This window comes from Camelina sativa, chromosome 19 (assembly GCF_030686135.1).
Source record: "Camelina sativa cultivar CO46 ecotype springtype chromosome 19, ASM3068613v1".
NCBI classification, from domain to species: domain Eukaryota; kingdom Viridiplantae; phylum Streptophyta; class Magnoliopsida; order Brassicales; family Brassicaceae; genus Camelina; species Camelina sativa.
In genome coordinates, this window is record NC_141898.1 from 14,231,291 (window position 1) to 14,251,576 (window position 20,286).

Consider the following 20,286-nt stretch of genomic DNA (forward strand, 5'->3'; position numbering starts at 1 on the left):
CAGTGAGAATCGATCAGTAATCATGCTCTTAGGAAGGTTATTAGTCATTACTAATGTGTTATAAAAATCAACTTTTGGCACAAATAAAGAATTTTTCTGATAATTTTTGTTAACTATGGGTCATTTAGTCGTTAACTAGTAATATATTATACTAGATTAAGATCTATGTGATGTGCTAGTTTTAAAAATTTGAATAAAATTAATTTTACAAATAAACTTATTATAATATTTTTGTTGTTAGTTAGATTCTATCATTAGGAAATAAATATAGTTTTTTTTCTTTTTTTTTTATCTTAATACACTAATTTAAATTTCTATATTTTAAATTTATTGTAATATTATTATAATGATCTACTAAATTAAAATTATCAATCACCACTACTTTTGCAAATATTCATCTTTACAACTATTTCCGAAATTCAAATATATGGTTTTTCAATCTTGCCTAAAATATGATTACACAACTTTTCATATTATGTTTTTACATACAAACCACCGGTATGACCTTCATCTTATTTACATCAATTTAATTTCTTTTTCTTTTTCTATTTTATAACTAAAAATGTGTTTTTACACCCACTCATATTTCACTGTACAAGCATTATTCTATACCACCCCCTAAAAAATGTCTATATAAACATTAAACCAACTATATGTGTGACATCCCGGTTTTGAGAGACTTGCGGAGAGGTTTAAAATAATTGATTTGACCACCTATGTCACCAAAGTGTACTTACATTTGCGGTCAAGAGTCCTGAGAGAGCACCACAGTTAAGCGTGCTTATGCTGGAATAGTATTATGATGGGTGACCTTTTGGGAAGTAACTATCGAAACTGTGTGAGTGAGGACAAAACACAAGGAAATATGTGGTGATTTGTAGGGACGGTGTGACACTCCAGTTTCAGAGACTTGCGGAGAGGTTTAAACAATTAAAAGAATTGACTTAGCCTCCTATGTCACCAAAGTGCACTTATCTTTTCGGTCAAGAGTCCTGAGAGAACTCTACAGTTAAACGTGCTTATGCTGGAGTAGTCTCAGGATGGGTGACCTTCCGGGAAGTGACTGTTGGAACTTTGCGAGTGAGGACAAAACACATGGAAAGATCATGTGGTGATTTGTAGGGACGGTAACAAGTCTTTAAAGCCTCCCGGACATAGCAAACCGGCCGTCGGATATGGATGCACTAGGCCCGTGAGACCCATTAAGAAAGGTGAGCCCATGGACTGGGATTGGACATGGAACCCACTAAGAGGTGGCGGTCGGGGCGTTACAGACGGTATCAAGTTTTTAAAGCATCCCGGACGTAGCAAATCGGCCGTCGGATATAGATGGGCTCACAGACCTAGTGAGACGACGTGAGACTTAAAGAATATGGGCCCATAGACTGGGATTAGACACGAGGCCCACTAAGAGGTGACGGTCGGAGCGTTACAATATATCTCTTTACTTTCTTTTTGTATAATTTATTTAATCACTAAAATTATTTACTCAAAAAAGATCCAGAAAAATATATCACATAAAAATAATTTATGATATGTATTTAAACAAAACTAAGATTTAATTAAAAATTGCTCAACTAGAATTAGTCTATGAAAAACTGAAAGAAAAATAATCTGTAAGCATATTATTATAATTATCATAATTTTAAAAGAAAAATCATATATTGATCTTACATATTCTTAACTAAAAAAACAAAAGATATATATTATTAATCACCACTAATATATATTATTTATTTTAAGATAAATGTAAGATATCAAATAAACATTATTCTCCATTTAAAAAGATATGTAACAAAGTAATTTATTTACTAATTAAATAAATAGTCTTTATAGAGAACTTGATCCCAAAGCTACTGAATCAAGTTTTTCGATCAAAAAAATCTCGGAATATTTCATCTCCGATATTCTCGTATCTTCGGTACATTATTCACCTTATACTTTGTAACAACCTAGGTTAGTCGGTTCTTATGTACTTGTATAAATATTAGGTGCAGCCTTCTTTATTCAATATCGCTCTTATTCTCAATTCCAATCCTCAACCTCAAGTACCTCAAATCTTTTCCTTCTCTCGACAGACCGTCTCATACGAGACTCCTTCACTCCCCTCACAAAACCCAACACCAAACCGATCACAAAACCCATCGCAATGGTCTCAAACGTCAACACTCCACCGCCGACGGGACACACCGAGGATAGACCCACCACGTACCTCGCCGCTCTCCTCAAAAACATCGACACTTGTCGTCCCAGCGTCGCAAAGGTCTCAAACGTCAGGAAATCCACTAAAGCCAACGTCGTCAAATCTGTAAGACCTGTTAGACCTGTAAGACCTGTTAGACCTGTTAGACCTGTTAAACCGCGAAAAGTAAAAAAAAATTCACCTCAGATGGGCTATACTGAGAATGGATCCGCCACATACCTCTCCTCAGGCAACCCCTGTCTCGACTTCTTCTTCCACGTTGTTCCCTCCACGCCCAAGGCTTCTCTGGAGAAGCGCCTACAGGAGGCTTGGGGTCACGACGCCTTAACCACTCTCAAGCTTATCTGTAACCTTCGTGGAGTCCGTGGCACTGGAAAATCTGACAAGGAAGGGTTTTACACGGCGGCGTTGTGGCTCCATGGTCACCATCCGAAAACCCTAGCTTGTAACCTCGAGTCCATCTCCAAATTTGGCTATTTTAAAGATTTCCCGGAGATTCTATACAGGCTTCTACAAGGATCTGAAATCCGCAATATCCAGAATTCGGAATGGATCGATTCGATAGACGCAGCAGCTCGACGTAGAAGAGCTCGATTTTCTAGTCGTGGTGGTGGTCGTGGTTTTGGTCGTGGCCGTGGGAGGGGTCGTGGGAGGGGTCGCCGTGGTTTTACATTCAGGCCGGTAGCAACGAGGCAGGAGAGGGTAGAAAACGCAGAAAAGAAGAACCTAGAGGAGAAAGCCAGAGCAAGATTGGCGCGCAAGCAAAAGAAGGTTTCAATGGGGAAGAAGGCATTTACAAGATATACTAACGATCCAGACTATAGGTTTTTCCATGAACGTGTGTCTGATTTATTCGCAAATCAACTAACGAGAGACCTAAAATTTTTGACATCAGGCCAAACAAACAAAATCTCTCTAGCGGCTAAGTGGTGTCCATCTCTTGATTCTTCATTCGACAAAGCAACTCTTCTCTGCGAGAGTATTGCTAGGAAGGTGTTTCCGCGAGAATCATTCCCGGAATACGAAGGCGTGGAAGAAGCTCACTATGCTTACAGAGTTCGTGATCGGCTAAGGAAACAAGTTCTTGTTCCCCTCCGGAAGACTCTGCAACTCCCTGAAGTATACATGGCAGCGAAAGATTGGGGATCTCTCCCTTACAACCGTGTTGCATCAGTGGCGATGAAGTTGTACAAGGAGATTTTCTTGAACCACGACGCAGAGAGGTTTCAGCAATATCTTAACGATGCGAAGACGGGGAAAACGAAGGTAGCCGCCGGTGCTGTGTTACCTCACGAGATAATAAGAGAATTAGACGGCCTAGACGGTGGACAAGTCGCTGAGCTGCAATGGCAACGAATGGTTGATGACCTTAAAACGAAAGGTTCTTTGTCGAACTGCATGGCAATTTGTGACGTTTCCGCATCTATGTACGGTGTTCCAATTGAGGTTTCAGTCGCGCTTGGTTTGCTCGTCTCTGAGCTATCAGAAGAGCCATGGAGAGGAAAGCTTATAACGTTCAGTGAAAACCCTGAACTGCATTTGGTGACAGGAGACGATTTGAGATCAAAAACAGAGTTTGTGAGGAACATGCAATGGGATATGAACACTGATTTTCAGAAAGTGTTTGATTTGATTCTTGAAGTGGCTGTGCAAGGGAAGCTGAAGCCAGAAGAGATGATCAAGAGGGTGTTTGTGTTCAGTGATATGGAGTTTGATCAAGCGTCGACTTCGACATACAATAGATGGGGATGCTCGCCTCCGACTCCGAGTAATGGATGGGAAACAGATTATGAGGTGATTGTGAGCAAGTACAGAGAGAAAGGGTACGGAGATGCTGTGCCGGAGATTGTGTTTTGGAATCTGAGGGATTCAAGGTCAACCCCTGTTCTCGGAAACAAGAAGGGAGTGGCTTTGGTAAGTGGGTTTTCGAAGAATTTGATCAAAGTGTTTTTGGAACATGATGGAGAGATTGACCCTATGATGATCATGGAGGCTGTAATAGATAGAAAAGAGTATAAGTCGCTTGTTGTGGTTGATTGATAAAAAGATTTGTACTTGTTTTGTATTCCTTATTGGTGGGGTTGTTACTTTGTAGAGTTTATTTTTAATGGTTTACTCAAACCCAAACGATTGGAAACATTAAGCAAAAACGAACAAGAAATAATGTCAAATTACTTCATTATGCTAAATTCTTAATTGCTGAGCACAGAATCAAGTAATCAGCGAAACAAACGAGCAAGTCTACTACGTTCATTTATCAAGTAATCAGCGAAACAAACAACCAATCAACACCTAAGTTGTTTCTATACTAAACAAATTCGCACTCAGATGATGAGTTGTGATACTAAACAACATCAGCTCTCAGAGCTTGCTTCATGACAGCTCTTATATATAGGACCCTTTTTCTCTTCCCCACTCATATATATAGGACCCCTTTTGCTTTTGCTGAATTCCATGTAATTAATCGTATCATTTCTTTTGCTGAATTCCATGCCATCAATCATTGGGTGAGAAAAAATCGACCTAAAATTTGGTGAATCAAGGATGGTAGACCTTTTCTTATTTTTTTTTGATAAATCAATTACACATTTATAAAAAAACATATATACAAATCAAATTATTCAAAAACTAAAAAAATAAATATAAATTTTACATTGAATATATTTAGGTATCCCCTATATATTAATAGGGAAGCATTTTGTGAAAAAACTGATGTGTCGTCGCCAGAGAGCTCGAGACATATTTTTACAATTTGTCCTCTTAGTTTACATTAATTACAGTTCATGCCATTATATATTTCATTAAATGAAAATTAAAAGAATTTTTTATTTTTCAAATTCAATAATGTACACCTCTTTTCTGAAATTACTTTTATAACTATTTCAAAATCAACATATAAAATCTGATGTATAATTTAATTAGTAAAACCAGTAGTATTCATATCTTTACATTAAAATACCGAAAATACATTCTTTAAAGTACAAAAAAATTATTACATTTTTGAATGCATTACACTTCTAAGTATTTTATATATAATTATATCTTAGTTTTTAATATTAATATTCAACAATTATGTAATATAAATTGATATGGAAAATATTTTAACAAAAGAGTAGAAAGGATTAATCTAAAAAATGAATTTAGTTTGTTGTTTTATAAAAAAATATAATATATTGTTACGTCAACATAATTTTCACTTTTGTATTGCATCTTTGTTGTTAATTGGGGATAGTTATATATTGTTAAATACTTATAAATTATATTAATTTACATTTCTGTAAATAATAATGTGAAACATAAAAATATAAATTTGATTTTTAAAAACACAAAAATTCATATTGCCATAAATGGTTACATTTTATCAAAACTTTCTCCACCACGTTTAAATATTTAACGGGTAAAACGTACTTTAACATAAAATAAACACAAACTTGAAAAAAAACACTTTAGTTACATATTTTGTTTTAAACAAATAATTATCCATAATAATTTTATTTGAGTCAATTTATCCTGCACATAATGCGGGTTGTTACCAATTATTGATATTTATGATTTTAAATAAATATAACTAATTAGTATAATTAAATATATTTAAGATATAATCGATATGTTTTAAAATCTTGTTAAAAGTTAAGATAATTAATATATATAGATATATATATTAACGAAATTAATATTATATTGGCTAGAGAGCATGTCAAAATCTTTCTAAAGAATATCCTTAAAAAAAAATCTTTCTAAAGAATGTGATCCCCACGCTAGTGTCCCGGCATATCAATTTTGATAATCTCGTATTTTGGTAAATCTATATAATAATAACAATCTGAATAAATGTCAACAAAAGTTACATACATTTTCGTTAAATAATTGTTTTTGAATTATTGTTAAACCGGGAAAAATAAAAAAAAAATTCACCTCAGATGGGCTATACTGAGAATGGATCCGCCACATACCTCTCCTCAGGCAACCCCTGTCTCGACTTCTTCTTCCGTGTTGTTCCCTCCACGCCCAAAGCTTCTCTGGAGAAGCGCCTACAGGAGGCTTGGAGCCACGACGCCTTAACCACTCTCAAGCTTATCTGTAACCTTCGTGGAGTCCGTGGCACTGGAAAATCTGACAAGGAAGGGTTTTACACGGCGGCGTTGTGGCTCCATAGTCGCCATCCCAAAACCCTAGCTTGTAACCTCGAGTCCATCTCCAAATTTGGATATTTTAAAGATTTCCCGGAGATTCTTTACCGGCTTCTACAAGGATCTGAAATCCGCAATATCCAGAATTCGGAATGGATCGATTCGATAGACGCAGCAGCTCGACGTAGAAGAGCTCGATTTTCTGATCGTGGTTTTGGTCGTGGTCGTGGGAGGGGTCGCGGAAGGGGTCGCCGTGGTTTTACATTCAGGCCGGCAGCAACGAGGCAGAAGAGGGTAGCGAACGCAGAGAGGAAGAACCAAGAGGAGAAAGGCAAAGCAAGCTTGGCGCGCAAGCAAAAGAAGGTTTCAATGGGAAAGAAGGCATTTACAAGATATACTAACGATCCAGACTATAGGTTTCTCCATGAACGTGTGTCTGATCTATTCGCAAATCAACTAAGGAGAGACCTAAAATTTTTGACATCCGGCCAACGAAACAATATCTCTCTAGCGGCTAAATGGTGTCCATCGCTTGATTCTTCTTTCGACAAAGCAACTCTTCTCTGCGAGAGCATTGCCAGGAAGGTGTTTCCCAAAGAGTTATTCCCGGAATACGAAGGCGTAGAGGATGCTCACTATGCGTACAGAGTTCGTGATCGGCTACGGAAACAAGTTCTAGTTCCCCTCCGTAGAACTCTTCAACTCCCTGAAGTATATATGGGAGCGGGATATTGGAAATATCTTCCGTATAACCGTGTTGTTTCAGTGGCGATGAAGTCGTACAAGGAGATTTTCTTGAAACACGACGCAAATAGGTTTCAGCAATACCTTGAAGATGCGAAGATGGGGAAAACAAAGTTAGCCGCCGGTGCTGTGTTACCTCACGAGATAATAAGAGAATTAGACAGTGGAGACGGTGGACAAGTCGCTGAGCTGCAATGGAAACGAATGGTTGATGATCTTAAAGAAAAAGGTTCTTTGACGAATTGCATGGCCATCTGTGACGTTTCGGGGTCTATGGAAGGTGATCCAATGGATGTTTCCGTGGCGCTTGGTTTGCTAGTCTCTGAGCTATCAGAAGATCCATGGAGAGGAAAGCTTATAACGTTCAGCGAAAACCCTGAACTGCATCTGGTGACGGGAGACGATTTGAGATCAAAAACAGAGTTTGTGAGGAACATGCAATGGGATATGAACACTGATTTTCAGAAGGTGTTTGATTTGATTCTTGAAGTTGCCGTGCAAGGGAAGCTGAAGCCGGAAGAGATGATCAAGAGGGTGTTTGTGTTCAGTGATATGGAGTTTGATGAAGCGTCGACTTCGACTTCACCATACAATAGATGGGGATGGTCGCCTCCGACTCCGAGTAATGGATGGGAAACAGATTATGAGGTGATTGTGAGCAAGTACAGAGAGAAAGGGTACGGAGAAGCTGTGCCGGAGATTGTGTTTTGGAACCTGAGGGATTCAAGGTCAACGCCTGTGCTCGGAAACAAGAAAGGAGTGGCTTTGGTAAGTGGGTTTTCCAAGAATTTGTTAAAAATGTTCTTAGAAAATGATGGAGAGATTGATCCCATAACGATTGATCCCGTAACGATTGATCCCATAAGGATTGATCCCATAAGGATTGATCCCATAACGATCATGGAGGCTGCTATATCTAAAGATGAGTATAAGTCGCTTGTTGTAGTTGATTGATAACTTTAGATTTGTAAACTTTGTTATATCTTTTAATTTTTGAATAAAAATTGAAATTTGAATTTCTTTAATTTATTTCAGTAAATTGGGCAATATATTTTGTTATTTTCTTACAAGTTTCGAATAAAAAATTCCTAAAAGTTGTAAACAAAGTGGGCCATATATTTATTCTCTTACAAGTTTGAATAAAAAATTTGTAAACTTTGTTAACAAAGTGGGTATATATAACCAACTTACTTTAAAAAATTGATTAGGGTTTAAGAACTTACTTTTGAAGATATGTATAATTGGGGTATACATATATATATTTTTATTATCTTTGGTCTTTTTAAGACAATAATCCAGCCGCACGGGAAAGAACTGTTGACATCTAGTGATATAAAAGTTTAATTTGTAACGATTAGTTTTTTTTTTCCAACAAAAGTGTAACGTTTAGTATTCTCCTTTAATTGCTTTAATTGAGTGTTTTCGTTAAATAATTTTTTTGAAATTTATGTGCTAAATCCAAAAAATTCTATAAAGTGAAAAGGAGAGAGTACGTGTATATTACTATAAGTACAAGGATATGTGTATATACTATAAGTATAAGGATCTAATTGTAAATACTGTAACCCTAGTCTCTTTATGTACTATAAATATGTCTGTAACTCGTTATTAGTAATCAAGAATTATTACAGCCTCTATATGGTATCAGAGCAAAACGATCAGACCTAAACCTAAATTTTTGTTTTTAAACACCACGCCTCCTCTATGGCTACCTCAGGCAACACAACTCCTTTAACCGGTGAAGTCATCATGACCTCTACCACACCTCTCTTCAATGTCAATACATCCAATGTTACCAAACACAATGACACCAATTACTTGATGTGGAGCCTCCAGATCCATGCTTTGATTAACGGCTATGAACTCGCCGGCTATCTTGACGGATCTCACCCTGCTCCGTCTCCCACTGTTACGACTGATGCTGTCACCGTCCCAAATCTAGCATTTGCTTTCTGGAAACGCCAAGATCGTCTCCTCTACAGCGCCTTGCTTGGCGCTATCTCTGCTCATGTCCAACCATTGGTGTCTCGCGCCTCCACTGCTGCTGAGGTCTGGGAAACTCTCACGTCCATCTTCCCCAAACCAAGTCGTGGCCATGTTCAAGGTATCAAAAATCAAATCAAGGCATGGACCAAAGGTAATATGACTATTGATACTTATGTGCGTGGCCTTGTTATTCGGTTTGATGAGCTTGCTACTCTTGGGAAACCGCTTGATCTTGAGGATCAGATAGAGAAAATCCTTGAAGGTCTTCCTGAAGACTACAAACCGGTCATAGATCAGATCGAAAGCAAAGATGTTCCGCTGACCATTGCCGATGTTCATGAACGCCTATGTAACCGTGAATCTCGGCTCATTTCTACTGCTGCTGCTTCTCCAACCCCGTTTCCGGTCTCCGCCAATGTTGTTCAACGTCGCATGGACAACAACACCAACAACAACAATACCAACAACAACAACACCTACAACAACAGGAACAATGGTCGCTCCCGGAACCAACAAATGCAAACTCGCTCCTTCAACAACAACAACTGGCAGTCCACTCAAGGTAACAACAACAACCGGTCCTTACGTCCTTACTTGGGCAAGTGTCAACTTTGCAACACTCAAGGACATAGTGTTAGGCGATGTCCGCAATTTCTCTCCATGCAACATGCAACACACAACAACAGCCCCTTCACTCCCTGGCAACCACGAGCGAACATGGCTGCCATCCTGGACTCTGGTGCTACACACCATATCACCTCCGACCTCAACAATCTCTCACTACATCAACCCTACACTGGTGGTGATGATGTTGTGATTGCTGATGGTTCCACTATGTCAATCCCTCACACAGGTTCTATGCTTTTACCCTCTCAAACTAGAGCTTTAAAGTTGGATAAAGTTCTTTGTGTTCCTGATATACCTCGAAGTCTTATTTCTGTGTATCGCCTTTGTAATTCTAACCAAGTGTCTGTTCACTTCTTTCCTGCCTTCTTTCAGGTGAAGGATCTGAGTACGGGGGTCCCATTACTCCAAGGCCAAACTGATCGTGGGTTGTATGTCTGGCCGGTGACGAATCCGAACATTGTGGCTATGCTCTCATCTACGGGTCCACGGCCAAGTCTTGTCTCATGGCATTCACGTTTAGGACATCCGTCTCCACCTATTTTAAACACCATTATTTCAACCTTTTCTCTTCCTGTTGCTTCTTCTTCTTCTCAAATACACTTATCTTGCTCAGATTGTCTTATTAATAAAAGCCACAAATTGCCATTTACAAACTCTTCTATAACCTCAAATCGCCCACTTGAATATATTTTCTCTAATGTTTTGAACCTCCCCAATTCTCTCAACTCAAAATTACAAATACTACCTGGTTCTCATAGACCATTTCACCCGTTATACATGGCTTTATCCCCTATAACGCAAATCTGATGTCAAAGATGTGTTCACCACATTCAAAGCACTGGTTGAGAATCGCTTCAAACTCGAATTGGGACTTTATTCACCGATAATGGGGGTGAGTTTGTGGCTTTGTGACAGCTGCTCTCGAATTTTGGAATTACACATCTTACCTCGCCACCTCATACTCCCGAACACAATGGTTTGTCTGAACGGAAGCATCGACATGTTGTAGAGACTGGTCTCACTCTCATGTCCATGGCCTCACTACCTCAGGATCTTTAGCCATATGCCTTCGCCACTGCTGTTTATCTTATTAATAGAATGCCGACTCCTGTTCTTGGTCTTCAGCCACCGTTTCAGAAATTGTTTCAACAACCACCACACTATGAGAAGCTTCGAGTCTTTGGATGTCTATGTTTTCCATGGCTTCGTCCGTACGCCCAACATAAGTTTGATGCTTGCTCTCAAGGGTGTGTTTTTATTTACTCTGCTACTCAAAGTGCATACTACTGTCTTCACATCTCATCCGGTCGGATCTATACTTCTAGACATGTTCAATTCGTTGAACATGTCTTCCCGTTTCGTGATATGATGTCGAACTAGTCTGCACATCGTGTTTTAGACACTGGTGTACCGTCTTCTACCCCGACTGTCACCTCCATTCCGATGACTCCATTGACGGTGCCTCCCTCGTTGCCTCCACCACCTTCTTCTTCGTCGTTAAGTTTGCCGTTGTCGAAACCTCCAATTATCCACACTTATCAACGACGTGACAAGGTTGTGGGTCAACCTCCAGACCATCGTAAACTCCTATAACCCAACATGAGCCCACGGCCCAAACATGACTTTCCTCTCCTCGTCACGTCCGACTGATTCATCGTCTACCTCTGCTCCGACATCAATCTTGTCTTCTACGGCTAAGACTATGGGATCCTCCGACACAGACCTTCACTCGCCGTCATCGCCACAATCTCACCGTCACCCTCAGGTATCGTCTTTTTCCTCTTTGTCCTCTTCTTTGCATTGTACGGAGCCTACTGCTCTAATAATGAGTTGCAACCCACGACTTAGCTCCCACCTCCTTCCATTGAGCCTACTGCTCGACCACAAAATGAGTTGCATCCCACAACTCAGACACAACCACAACAAAACCACCCACCACACCAAGCTGTTCCCACTTGACCACAATCCCAAATTCAAAACTTAGAGCCACCGCCAAATCTCCACAAAATGACAACTCGTTCAAAAAATAATATACACAAACCCATCCAAAAGTTCGGTCTCAAGGTTGCGTCGCGTCCCTCTCGGTCAAATGAACCAGCTACCATTGTTCAAGCCCTTAAAGATTCTCGTTGGTCGCGGGCATGTTTGGATGAGTACGATGCTCAAATTGGTAATCATACTTGGGATCTCGTTCCTCCAAATGCTCATCAGAATATTGTTGGTTGTCGATGGGTGTTCACAACGAAATTCATTGCTAACGGGAGCCTCGACCGCTACAAATTACGATTAGTTGCTAAGGGTTTTCACCAACAGTATGGCAAGGATTATGCTGAAACTTTTAGTCCTATTATAAAATCCACAACCATTCGTGCGGTGTTAGACGTTGCAGTGAAGAAAGCATGGCCAATAAAACAACTCGATGTCAACAATGCTTTTTTACAGGGTGATCTTACTGAAGAAGTCTATATGTCACAACTGCCGGGTTTTGTAGATAAAGATCGACCCTCTTACGTTTGTCGCCTACGGAAGCCGATTTATGGTCTTAAGCAAGCCCCTCGTGCATGGTACATGGCTCTTAAACAACACTTGCTTGATACTGGATTATCCAACTCCCTAGCAGATGCTTCATTGTTCATTCGCAGCTCTGGCCGCCACATCACATATGTTCTGGTTTATGTTGATGATATCATTGTCACTGGTAGTGACTCTGCTATTGTTGTTGCTGTTCTTTGTGCTTTCACTGACCGCTTCTCAATCAAAGACCCCGTCGATCTACATTATTTCCTTGGGATAGAGGTTACACGGTCCAAACGAGGTATGCATCTTATGCAACGCAAGTATATCACTGATCTACTACACAAAACAAATATGCTCGAAGCCAACCCTGTCTCCACTCCTCTAACAACAACGCCCAATCTCACTCTTGCTAGCGGCTCTCCACTACAAGATGCTTCCCAATATTGGTCTGTTGTGGGCAGTCTACAATACCTCTCCTTCACCAGACCAGACATTTCATATGCGGTGAACCGTCTCTCCCAATTTATACACCAACCTACACATAAACACTGGCAAGCTACAAAACGAGTACTGAGATATCTTGCTGGTACTCCAACACATGGTATATATCTTCACGCCTCTTCTCCCTTTTCTCTTCATTGTTTTTCAACGTCTCCGGTCAACTTACAAGGGTTCTCTGATGCGGACTGGGCGGGAGACACTGATGACTATGTCTCGACAAATGGTTATGTCATTTATATGTGTCGCAATCCAATTTCCTGGTCCACTAAAAAGCAGAATGGTGTCACTCGTTCCTCAACGGAAGTGGAATATCGGGCTGTTGCCAACACTTCAACTGAACTTCGTTGGTTATGTGCTTTGTACTCTGAACTCAAGGTTGATATTCCTGCTCCTCCTGTTATCTATTGTGACAATGTCAGTGCCACTTATCTTTGCGCGAATCCCGTCTTCCACTCCCGTATGAAACATATTGCACTTGATTATCATTTTGTTCGGAACCAGATTCAGTCAAACAAGCTACGGGTTTCACATGTTTCTACTCATGATCAGTTGGCCGACACTTTTACGAAACCATTACCACGAGCTCGTTTTCAGCAGGCGTGTTTCAAGATTGGCGTCGTTAAACTCCCTCCATCTTGAGGGGGTGTATCAGAGATATGTGTATATTACTATAAGTATAAGGATCTAAGTGTAAATATTGTAACCCTAGTCTCCTTATGTACTATAAATATGTCTGTAACTCGTTATTAGTAATCAAGAATTATTAAAGCCTCTATATTAGTATTCCATTTGTTTCACAAATAATATCATTTTAAGGTTTTAATTTTACTTCACAAAGAATGTCGTTTTGTGTTTCAAATGCAATTTTATGACTAAATATTTTTTTTTTTCTTACTATGTTCAAGACATAAGATTAAGTATCACAAAAGCTATAAGAGTTCCAACTATGTATCAACCGCCTAGGACAACATCCGGTACAAAGACAATGCAGGAATAATTCAACAAAGTTGTGGAGAGTTTAATCAACTATAAGGACTTGGAGAACACTATCAACCAATTCAGCAACCTCACTCTTTGCAATAAGAAGCACCAACAAGAAGATGTTATGGATAATCCAATTAACGTCATGAAGCTCGACCTAAGTGTCGGCACGAACTTTTACAAACCAACAAGTGAAAGGCCTCTCTTTATAAACAATCAAGCCCGAATTGTTTTTGTCATCACTCCAAACGACAACACTTAAAAAGACACATGTTAGAAGTTTCCAAGGCCAACAACTCCCCCCCCCCCCAAGCCAAGGTAAGCATTTGAATATTTTCTAATAAATGACAAGTTTCCTTTTCTTTTGCAGGTTGGTTTCAAAGTAGTCTAGATTCATTTTTTACTTTGATTTGTGAATTATTTTTTGCCTTTTCTTCTTTTTTCAAAGACGCTAGAAGGTCAAGGTTGTCGACATATTAATAAGATCCCTCGCAGCTCTTGTAGTTCACGTTTTTGCGTATTATCAATAAAGAGAGAACTTTTCTTATAAGTGTTTTACGAGTTCACCGATCTTTTGCAGGTTCCCCTTGATTCGTAAGTTCTTCGACTTAACACAATCTCACTCAATGATTGTGTGGCGCCCATCGATCCATTTCACCCCTTAGCCAACGCAAAGAGAACCGTGTGGTCCTTTGTACCGGCACCGTCAACTCCAGTTAGGTCATTCAAATAGAGAGTACCGTTTGGTCAGCTGTTTGGATTCACTTCACCCCTTCCATCTTATATCATTTTGGTATCCTGAGCCTAAACGCTCCTAGCCCATGTTGCTTCTTTTCTTTTTTTTTTGCTTGTCGTTGTGTTTCTTTGCTCTGTTTTCGTGTTTTGTTTCGTCTGTTTCTGTGTGAATTTTTGAGTCGTTGTTCACTTCTATTTTATTTAGTTATTGAAAGTTAATTTAAAAAAAAAATCGTCGGTATTGTGTTTTGCTTTGTTGCATATGTTCGGTTCTCGTTTTAATTAAAAATCAAAAACAAATTTTTCTTTTTTTTACAGTTCACCATTGTGGTGTCTAGTTTATTGGTTTAGTTGCAACATTTATTTACTTTTCTTTTTCCGCGTGATACGTTTGATTTTGTGTGCTAAGTGTGTAACATGACCATTCAATGACGAACAACAAGATAACGCTACCATGCTATAGACCTTGGCCGCCATTCATACACAACTTCGAACCATGGGCAAACGTCTTAACCATATTGAACAACCACCACATGGAGAAGGCGAAGGACAAGTACCCGACCTTAATGGCGATTCGCCAGGAAAAACGAAGGTAGTCGCCGGGGAAAACAAAGGTAGCCGCCGGTGCTGTGTTACCTCAAGAGATAATAACAGATTTAAACGACGAAGACGGTGGACAAGACGTTGAGTTGCAATGGAAACGAATGGTTGCTGATCTTAAAAAGAAAGTTTCTTTGTAGAATTTGCATGGCTATTTGTGACGTTTCGGGGTCTATGGAAGGTGATCCAATTGAGGTTTCAGTCGCGCTTGGTTTGCTAGTCTCTGAGCTGTCAGAAGAGCCATGGAGAGGTAAGCTTATAACATTCAACAACAACCCTGAATTGCATTTGGTGAAAGGAGACGATTTGAGATCAAAAACAGAGTTTGTGAGGAATATGCAATGGGATATGAACACTGATTTTCAGAAATTGTTTGATTTGATTCTTGAAGTGGCTGTGCATGGGAAGCTGAAGCCGAAAGAGATGATCAAGAGGGTGTTTGTGTTCAGTGATATGGAGTTTGATCAAGCGTCGACTTCGACTTCGCCACACAATAGATGAGGAAGTTTTCATCCGACTCCAAGTAATGGATGGGAAATAGATTATGAGGTGATTGTGAGCAGTACAGAGAGAAAGGTCTTTCATAATTAATTTACCTTCGCCATGAGATTCAATGTGAACAATTTGTTGAGTGTGTGAGATCTAACAGAGAAGATCTACGATCTAAAGCATATGTTTTGCCATTTATCATATTATTTGATGAAATTTTTGGTGAAAAATAAAATGCATAAAGTAATAAGTATTTAAATATAAAATTTATTAGTTTTTTGAATAATTATTTTAGTACTTTTTATGATTTATATAAATAAAGTTTTTGGTGTTTCTAAACATTTATATAATTATATATTATATTTACTATATCTTAACCGCTAATGCACCTGCTACTCAGCTAGTCATAAAACTCCCACAAACGCACCCATTTAAAAATGCTAAACTAGTCATTCAAACACTTGAAACTGCAACCGTCTGCTTCCACAATCTTCCACAACCACAACCGCAAATGCTGCGTTTGAACCAGTTAGACCCTAAGTCGGTTGTTGTAGTTGACTGATAACATTAAAATTTGTAGACTTTGTTACATTTGGTTAAATGTTTGAATAAAAATTGAAACTTGAATTTATTGATTTATTTCAGTATATTTTGTTATTTTCTTATAAGTTTTGAATTAAAAATTCTTAAAAGTTGTAAACAAGTGGGCTATATATTTTGTTATTAAAAAATTTGTAAACTTTGTAAACAAAATGGGTATATATGAACAACTTACTTTAGAAAATTGATTAGGGTTTTAGAACTTGATACAAAGAATATGTTCACTTGAATATATACATGTATATAGAGATATATGTATTTTAATTATCTTTGGTTTTTGAAAAAAGCACACACCGCGTGAAAATAAGCTGTTGAAATCTATCGATTTTGAGCAGTCTACGGTACAAAGCAGTTTATATGATTGGTATTAACCGCTAGCAACCACAATCACTCACAAACGTTGTGTTTGCGGGTGATAGTGGAAAAACCAATCAACGCCTAACCCGAGCATTGACCGGCTATAAGATTATCTTTCTATGAATTTTTTTTCAGATACTCATTAAAAAAATGGGTATGGTACAGTATATAATATCTAGCTGTCTTGGGTCAATTGAAGAAAATTGTGATTCCCATAAAAATATAATACCTTGGGGTCAAAATCATAATAAGAATAGATTCAAAATTACTTTTTTTCTTTTCTTTACATGCATGTTCAAAGTTGACTTTCAAAATTTACCATGTATGCATTAATTTTATTTAGCTACATATCAGGTTTATGTCTATATATAAGCCACCTCATAAAGATACAAAAAAAGAGAGAGAACCAGGCAGGAAACAAATCTATAAAGAAACATGATTTTCTGTGGACAGGTCATCAACATAGATGGTAACAAAAAAATTCCTTTTTTCTTTAATAATATTTGTTTTTGTTTAATAGGTAGCAAACATTTCTGTCAAAAATTAGTTTCTGTTTGAGGTTGTCTTTCTCAATATTGTTTCTTTCCAATACTTCTCTCTCTCTCTTTTTCTTTCTGTTATAACCTATTAAACTCTACATAAAACAGCAAAACTTAAATTGTTTCTCGTTTTTATAGAACGGATTAGTAATTTTTATGTTCTTCGTATAAAACCCATTACAAGTTTTTGAGAGTCCTATAAGTTATTTGTTAGTAGGAGAGGAGGTTTCAGACCAAGAACAAGAGAATCCTTAGAAAAATGAGTTGTTTCTCTTGTTTCTCTTCAAAAGTTTCGGACAAAGAAGGTTCTTCGATGCCTGCTCCTTATAAGCAACCAAACTCACCTAGTAAGCTCACGTCATTTTTCTTGGAAACGTGCAACGTTCGTTTTTGTCTAAATCGTTATGGTTTTTTAAAGAAAATTATGTTATGGTATATTTCTTACAGAGAGAACAACAAAAGAAGTGGTGGCTAACAACGCAAACGTGCCATTAAACAATATGGGGGCACAGATTTTCTCGTTCCGTGAGCTAGCCACGGCGACAAAGAATGTCAGACAAGAGACCCTCATCGGTGAAGGCGGGTTCGGGAGGGTTTACAAAGGAAAGCTCGAGTCAGGACAGGTCGTGGCAGTGAAACAACTTGATAGAAATGGATTACAAGGACAAAGAGAGTTCTTGGTCGAGGTTTTGATGCTTAGTCTTCTTCATCATTCGAATCTTGTGAATCTTATCGGTTATTGCGCAGATGGAGACCAAAGACTTCTTGTTTACGAGTACATGCCTCTTGGATCCCTCGAAGATCATCTCCTAGGTACATCATCATCTCTCAATCAACATTTCAATTGTTTAAGCTAACCAAAAAAATATAATAATAACTAGAACCGGTTTTTGATGTTTAAACTAAAACAGATCTTGAGCCGGAACAAATACCACTAGATTGGAACACTCGAATTAAGATTGCTTTAGGAGCGGCAAAAGGACTTGAGTATCTTCACGATGAGGCTGATCCTCCAGTGATTTACCGAGATCTTAAGTCGTCAAATATATTGCTTGACCAAGAATACATTGCGAGATTATCGGATTTCGGTTTAGCGAAGCTAGGTCCTATTGGAGACACACTACATGTGTCTTCCAGAGTTATGGGAACTTATGGTTATTGTGCTCCTGAATACCAAAGAACCGGCCATCTTACAGTTAAGTCAGATGTCTATAGCTTTGGAGTTGTGTTGTTGGAACTTATATCCGGAAGACGAGTTATCGACACAATGAGACCTAGTCATGAACAAAATCTGGTTACTTGGGTGAGTACTTTATATACTAGCATATATGATTTATACTAATGGCTTATCAATGTAGACATTAATTAACAATTTACAACTATGGTTTAATTAGGCGCAACCGATCTTTAGAGATCCTACTAGATTCTCACACCTAGCTGATCCATTGCTACGAGGCGATTACCCGGAAAAGAGTTTTAACCAAGCTGTAGCTGTGGCCGCGATGTGCCTGAATGAAGAAGCGACTGTTAGACCACTAATGAGCGACATTGTTACAGCCCTGAGCTTCCTTGGTGCATCCTCCGATTTCTCCACTACCGGCCCTAACCATTTGCAACAAAATCGATCCAATGAAGATAATCAGGACGCACCTCAGTGGGATTCAAGTCCTAGATAAGTTAATACGCAAATGTAGACATTTTTATATTATTATATGACCCAACAATTCACAACTTTTGTTTCTTCCATTTATTTTACTTTTGGGTTAAAATTTCTTCCATTTACTTTATTTGTTTTTTATAATTACATTTGGTCCAAATTTTTATCAACATATCGCTTCTAAATTGCTTTAAAATGAAAATAAGATATATAGCCCAGCCTAATTTGTGTGTGTGTGTGTGTGCGCGCGCGCGCGTGAGAGTACATACATTCCATTTAGAATAAACAACCTACAAAGTTACAAACTCATTCTAGTGTTAAGAGATAGGTAACTAATGATATATAAGCCTCGCATGGGGAGGACTAATAATACCCGGCAAAAGTCTTTATGAACACGGACAATAACGGGATATTGGAGGACTTTAACATGCTAGTGGGCAATTGCCGATGGTGGATATTAAGATCCATGACCATGAGGCCATAAATTGCCAAAAAGTTCGTCTTATATACAAGACTAAACACAATCAAAATCTAGTCATGTGAGAACCTTGCACGAGCCTGTTCTCTCGGTTTTCTTCCAATTACGCATTTGCCTTCGCCATAGTTATACAGGTTCCTTTAATCTAATGTTCAGTTTGGTTTGTATCTCATCTTCATCCTCCAGTTGGCCTTTTCTTTGTTTCCGCTTGTGGCCCTTGATAGAGTTAGAACCAAACCGGCTCTTGATCTGAGAAGCATATGGCGGAGAAGCTGAACTTTGAGGTTATCTCGACTTCACTGGTCACTTTTTGAATTGATAATCATAACTCTCTAGTCGTGATATGCTTCTCTTTGTACAGATGCAATGATGGGTACTTTTTATCATAACTTGTATCACTAATAAAAATAAAAATATATTTCTAATCTGATACTAATCCTAAAAGTTCCAAATAAAGTAAAACTAAATTATTATTTTGTATAAAAAAACTTAAATTATTTATCTCAAAACTAAGTCATATCCTACTATGGCTATAAAATAAATTTATAATTTGTAAATCGAATATGTTTTTTTTTTTTCTAATTCACATGAAATAAATATAAACTGATTTGAAACCTAAATTCATCCAAAAAACTAAAAAACTTAATGTGAATCGAAACCTTTTATTATATTATATCAAACCATTCCAAAAATAACAATTTCCAATTTTTTTATCACATAAGAAATATATGGCATGAAAACATCATCATCACTTACTGCTAAAATAATATCTCAAGAATATAGTAAATTATAATGCATGACACTATGACAGAGAGAATTAGCAAATAAAAATATGCATGTAACACTTTTTCCAAATACGTACGACACTTAAAAAAACTATTCTTTCGACGGCGACGGCGGATCTAGGGTTTTAAACCTCCCATGATCTTGTTTTTGTGGTTGGTGAATGTTTGAGGTTTTCTTGGGATTACAAGAGATACGGTTTTATGGTGTGGACGAAGTTTTGGGTTTGTTTGGGTGATAGAGGCTCAAATCTCGCAGTTGGGGTGCCGATATGGATGGTTTGGGAGATTTCAAAAAGGATATGGGTTTCAATCCTGTCATTTGGTTTCTTTTTCGGAGTTTATCCCGGTGTTGGGGAT

General features: G+C 38.2%; 3 protein-coding genes across 3 annotated transcripts; all 3 read left to right on the top strand.

Moving 5' to 3' along the window:
* Positions 1–1,858: 1,858 nt before the first annotated feature.
* On the top strand, positions 1,859–4,392 carry LOC104766408 (uncharacterized). Its single transcript, XM_010490289.3, has one exon. The coding sequence runs from the start codon at positions 2,150–2,152 to the stop codon at positions 4,241–4,243; it is 2,094 nt and encodes a 697-aa protein (XP_010488591.2). The 5' UTR covers positions 1,859–2,149; the 3' UTR covers positions 4,244–4,392.
* A 1,731-nt stretch (positions 4,393–6,123) lies between these two features.
* On the top strand, positions 6,124–8,031 carry LOC104767849 (uncharacterized). The gene has a single exon (XM_010491819.2). The coding sequence runs from the start codon at positions 6,124–6,126 to the stop codon at positions 8,029–8,031; it is 1,908 nt and encodes a 635-aa protein (XP_010490121.2).
* A 9,075-nt stretch (positions 8,032–17,106) lies between these two features.
* Positions 17,107–18,789, top strand: LOC104767851 (putative serine/threonine-protein kinase PBL25). The gene is made up of 4 exons (XM_010491821.3): positions 17,107–17,356; positions 17,457–17,822; positions 17,921–18,312; positions 18,404–18,789. Exons 1-4 carry the CDS (start codon positions 17,269–17,271, stop codon positions 18,683–18,685), a joined length of 1,128 nt encoding a protein of 375 aa, XP_010490123.2. The 5' UTR covers positions 17,107–17,268; the 3' UTR covers positions 18,686–18,789.
* The last annotated feature ends 1,497 nt before the right edge of the window (positions 18,790–20,286 follow it).

What these genes read in the sequence shown, in the direction of transcription:
- LOC104766408 (XM_010490289.3), top strand. Translation starts at nt 2,150, where the DNA reads ATGGTCTCAAACGTCAACACTCCACCGCCGACGGGACACACCGAGGAT.
- LOC104767849 (XM_010491819.2), top strand. Translation starts at nt 6,124, where the DNA reads ATGGGCTATACTGAGAATGGATCCGCCACATACCTCTCCTCAGGCAAC.
- LOC104767851 (XM_010491821.3), top strand. Translation starts at nt 17,269, where the DNA reads ATGAGTTGTTTCTCTTGTTTCTCTTCAAAAGTTTCGGACAAAGAAGGT. An exon ending in TAAGCAACCAAACTCACCTA is followed by an intron (nt 17,357 to 17,456) that starts GTAAGCTCACGT and finishes TATTTCTTACAG; the next exon opens with AGAGAACAACAAAAGAAGTG. An exon ending in CCTCGAAGATCATCTCCTAG is followed by an intron (nt 17,823 to 17,920) that starts GTACATCATCAT and finishes AAACTAAAACAG; the next exon opens with ATCTTGAGCCGGAACAAATA.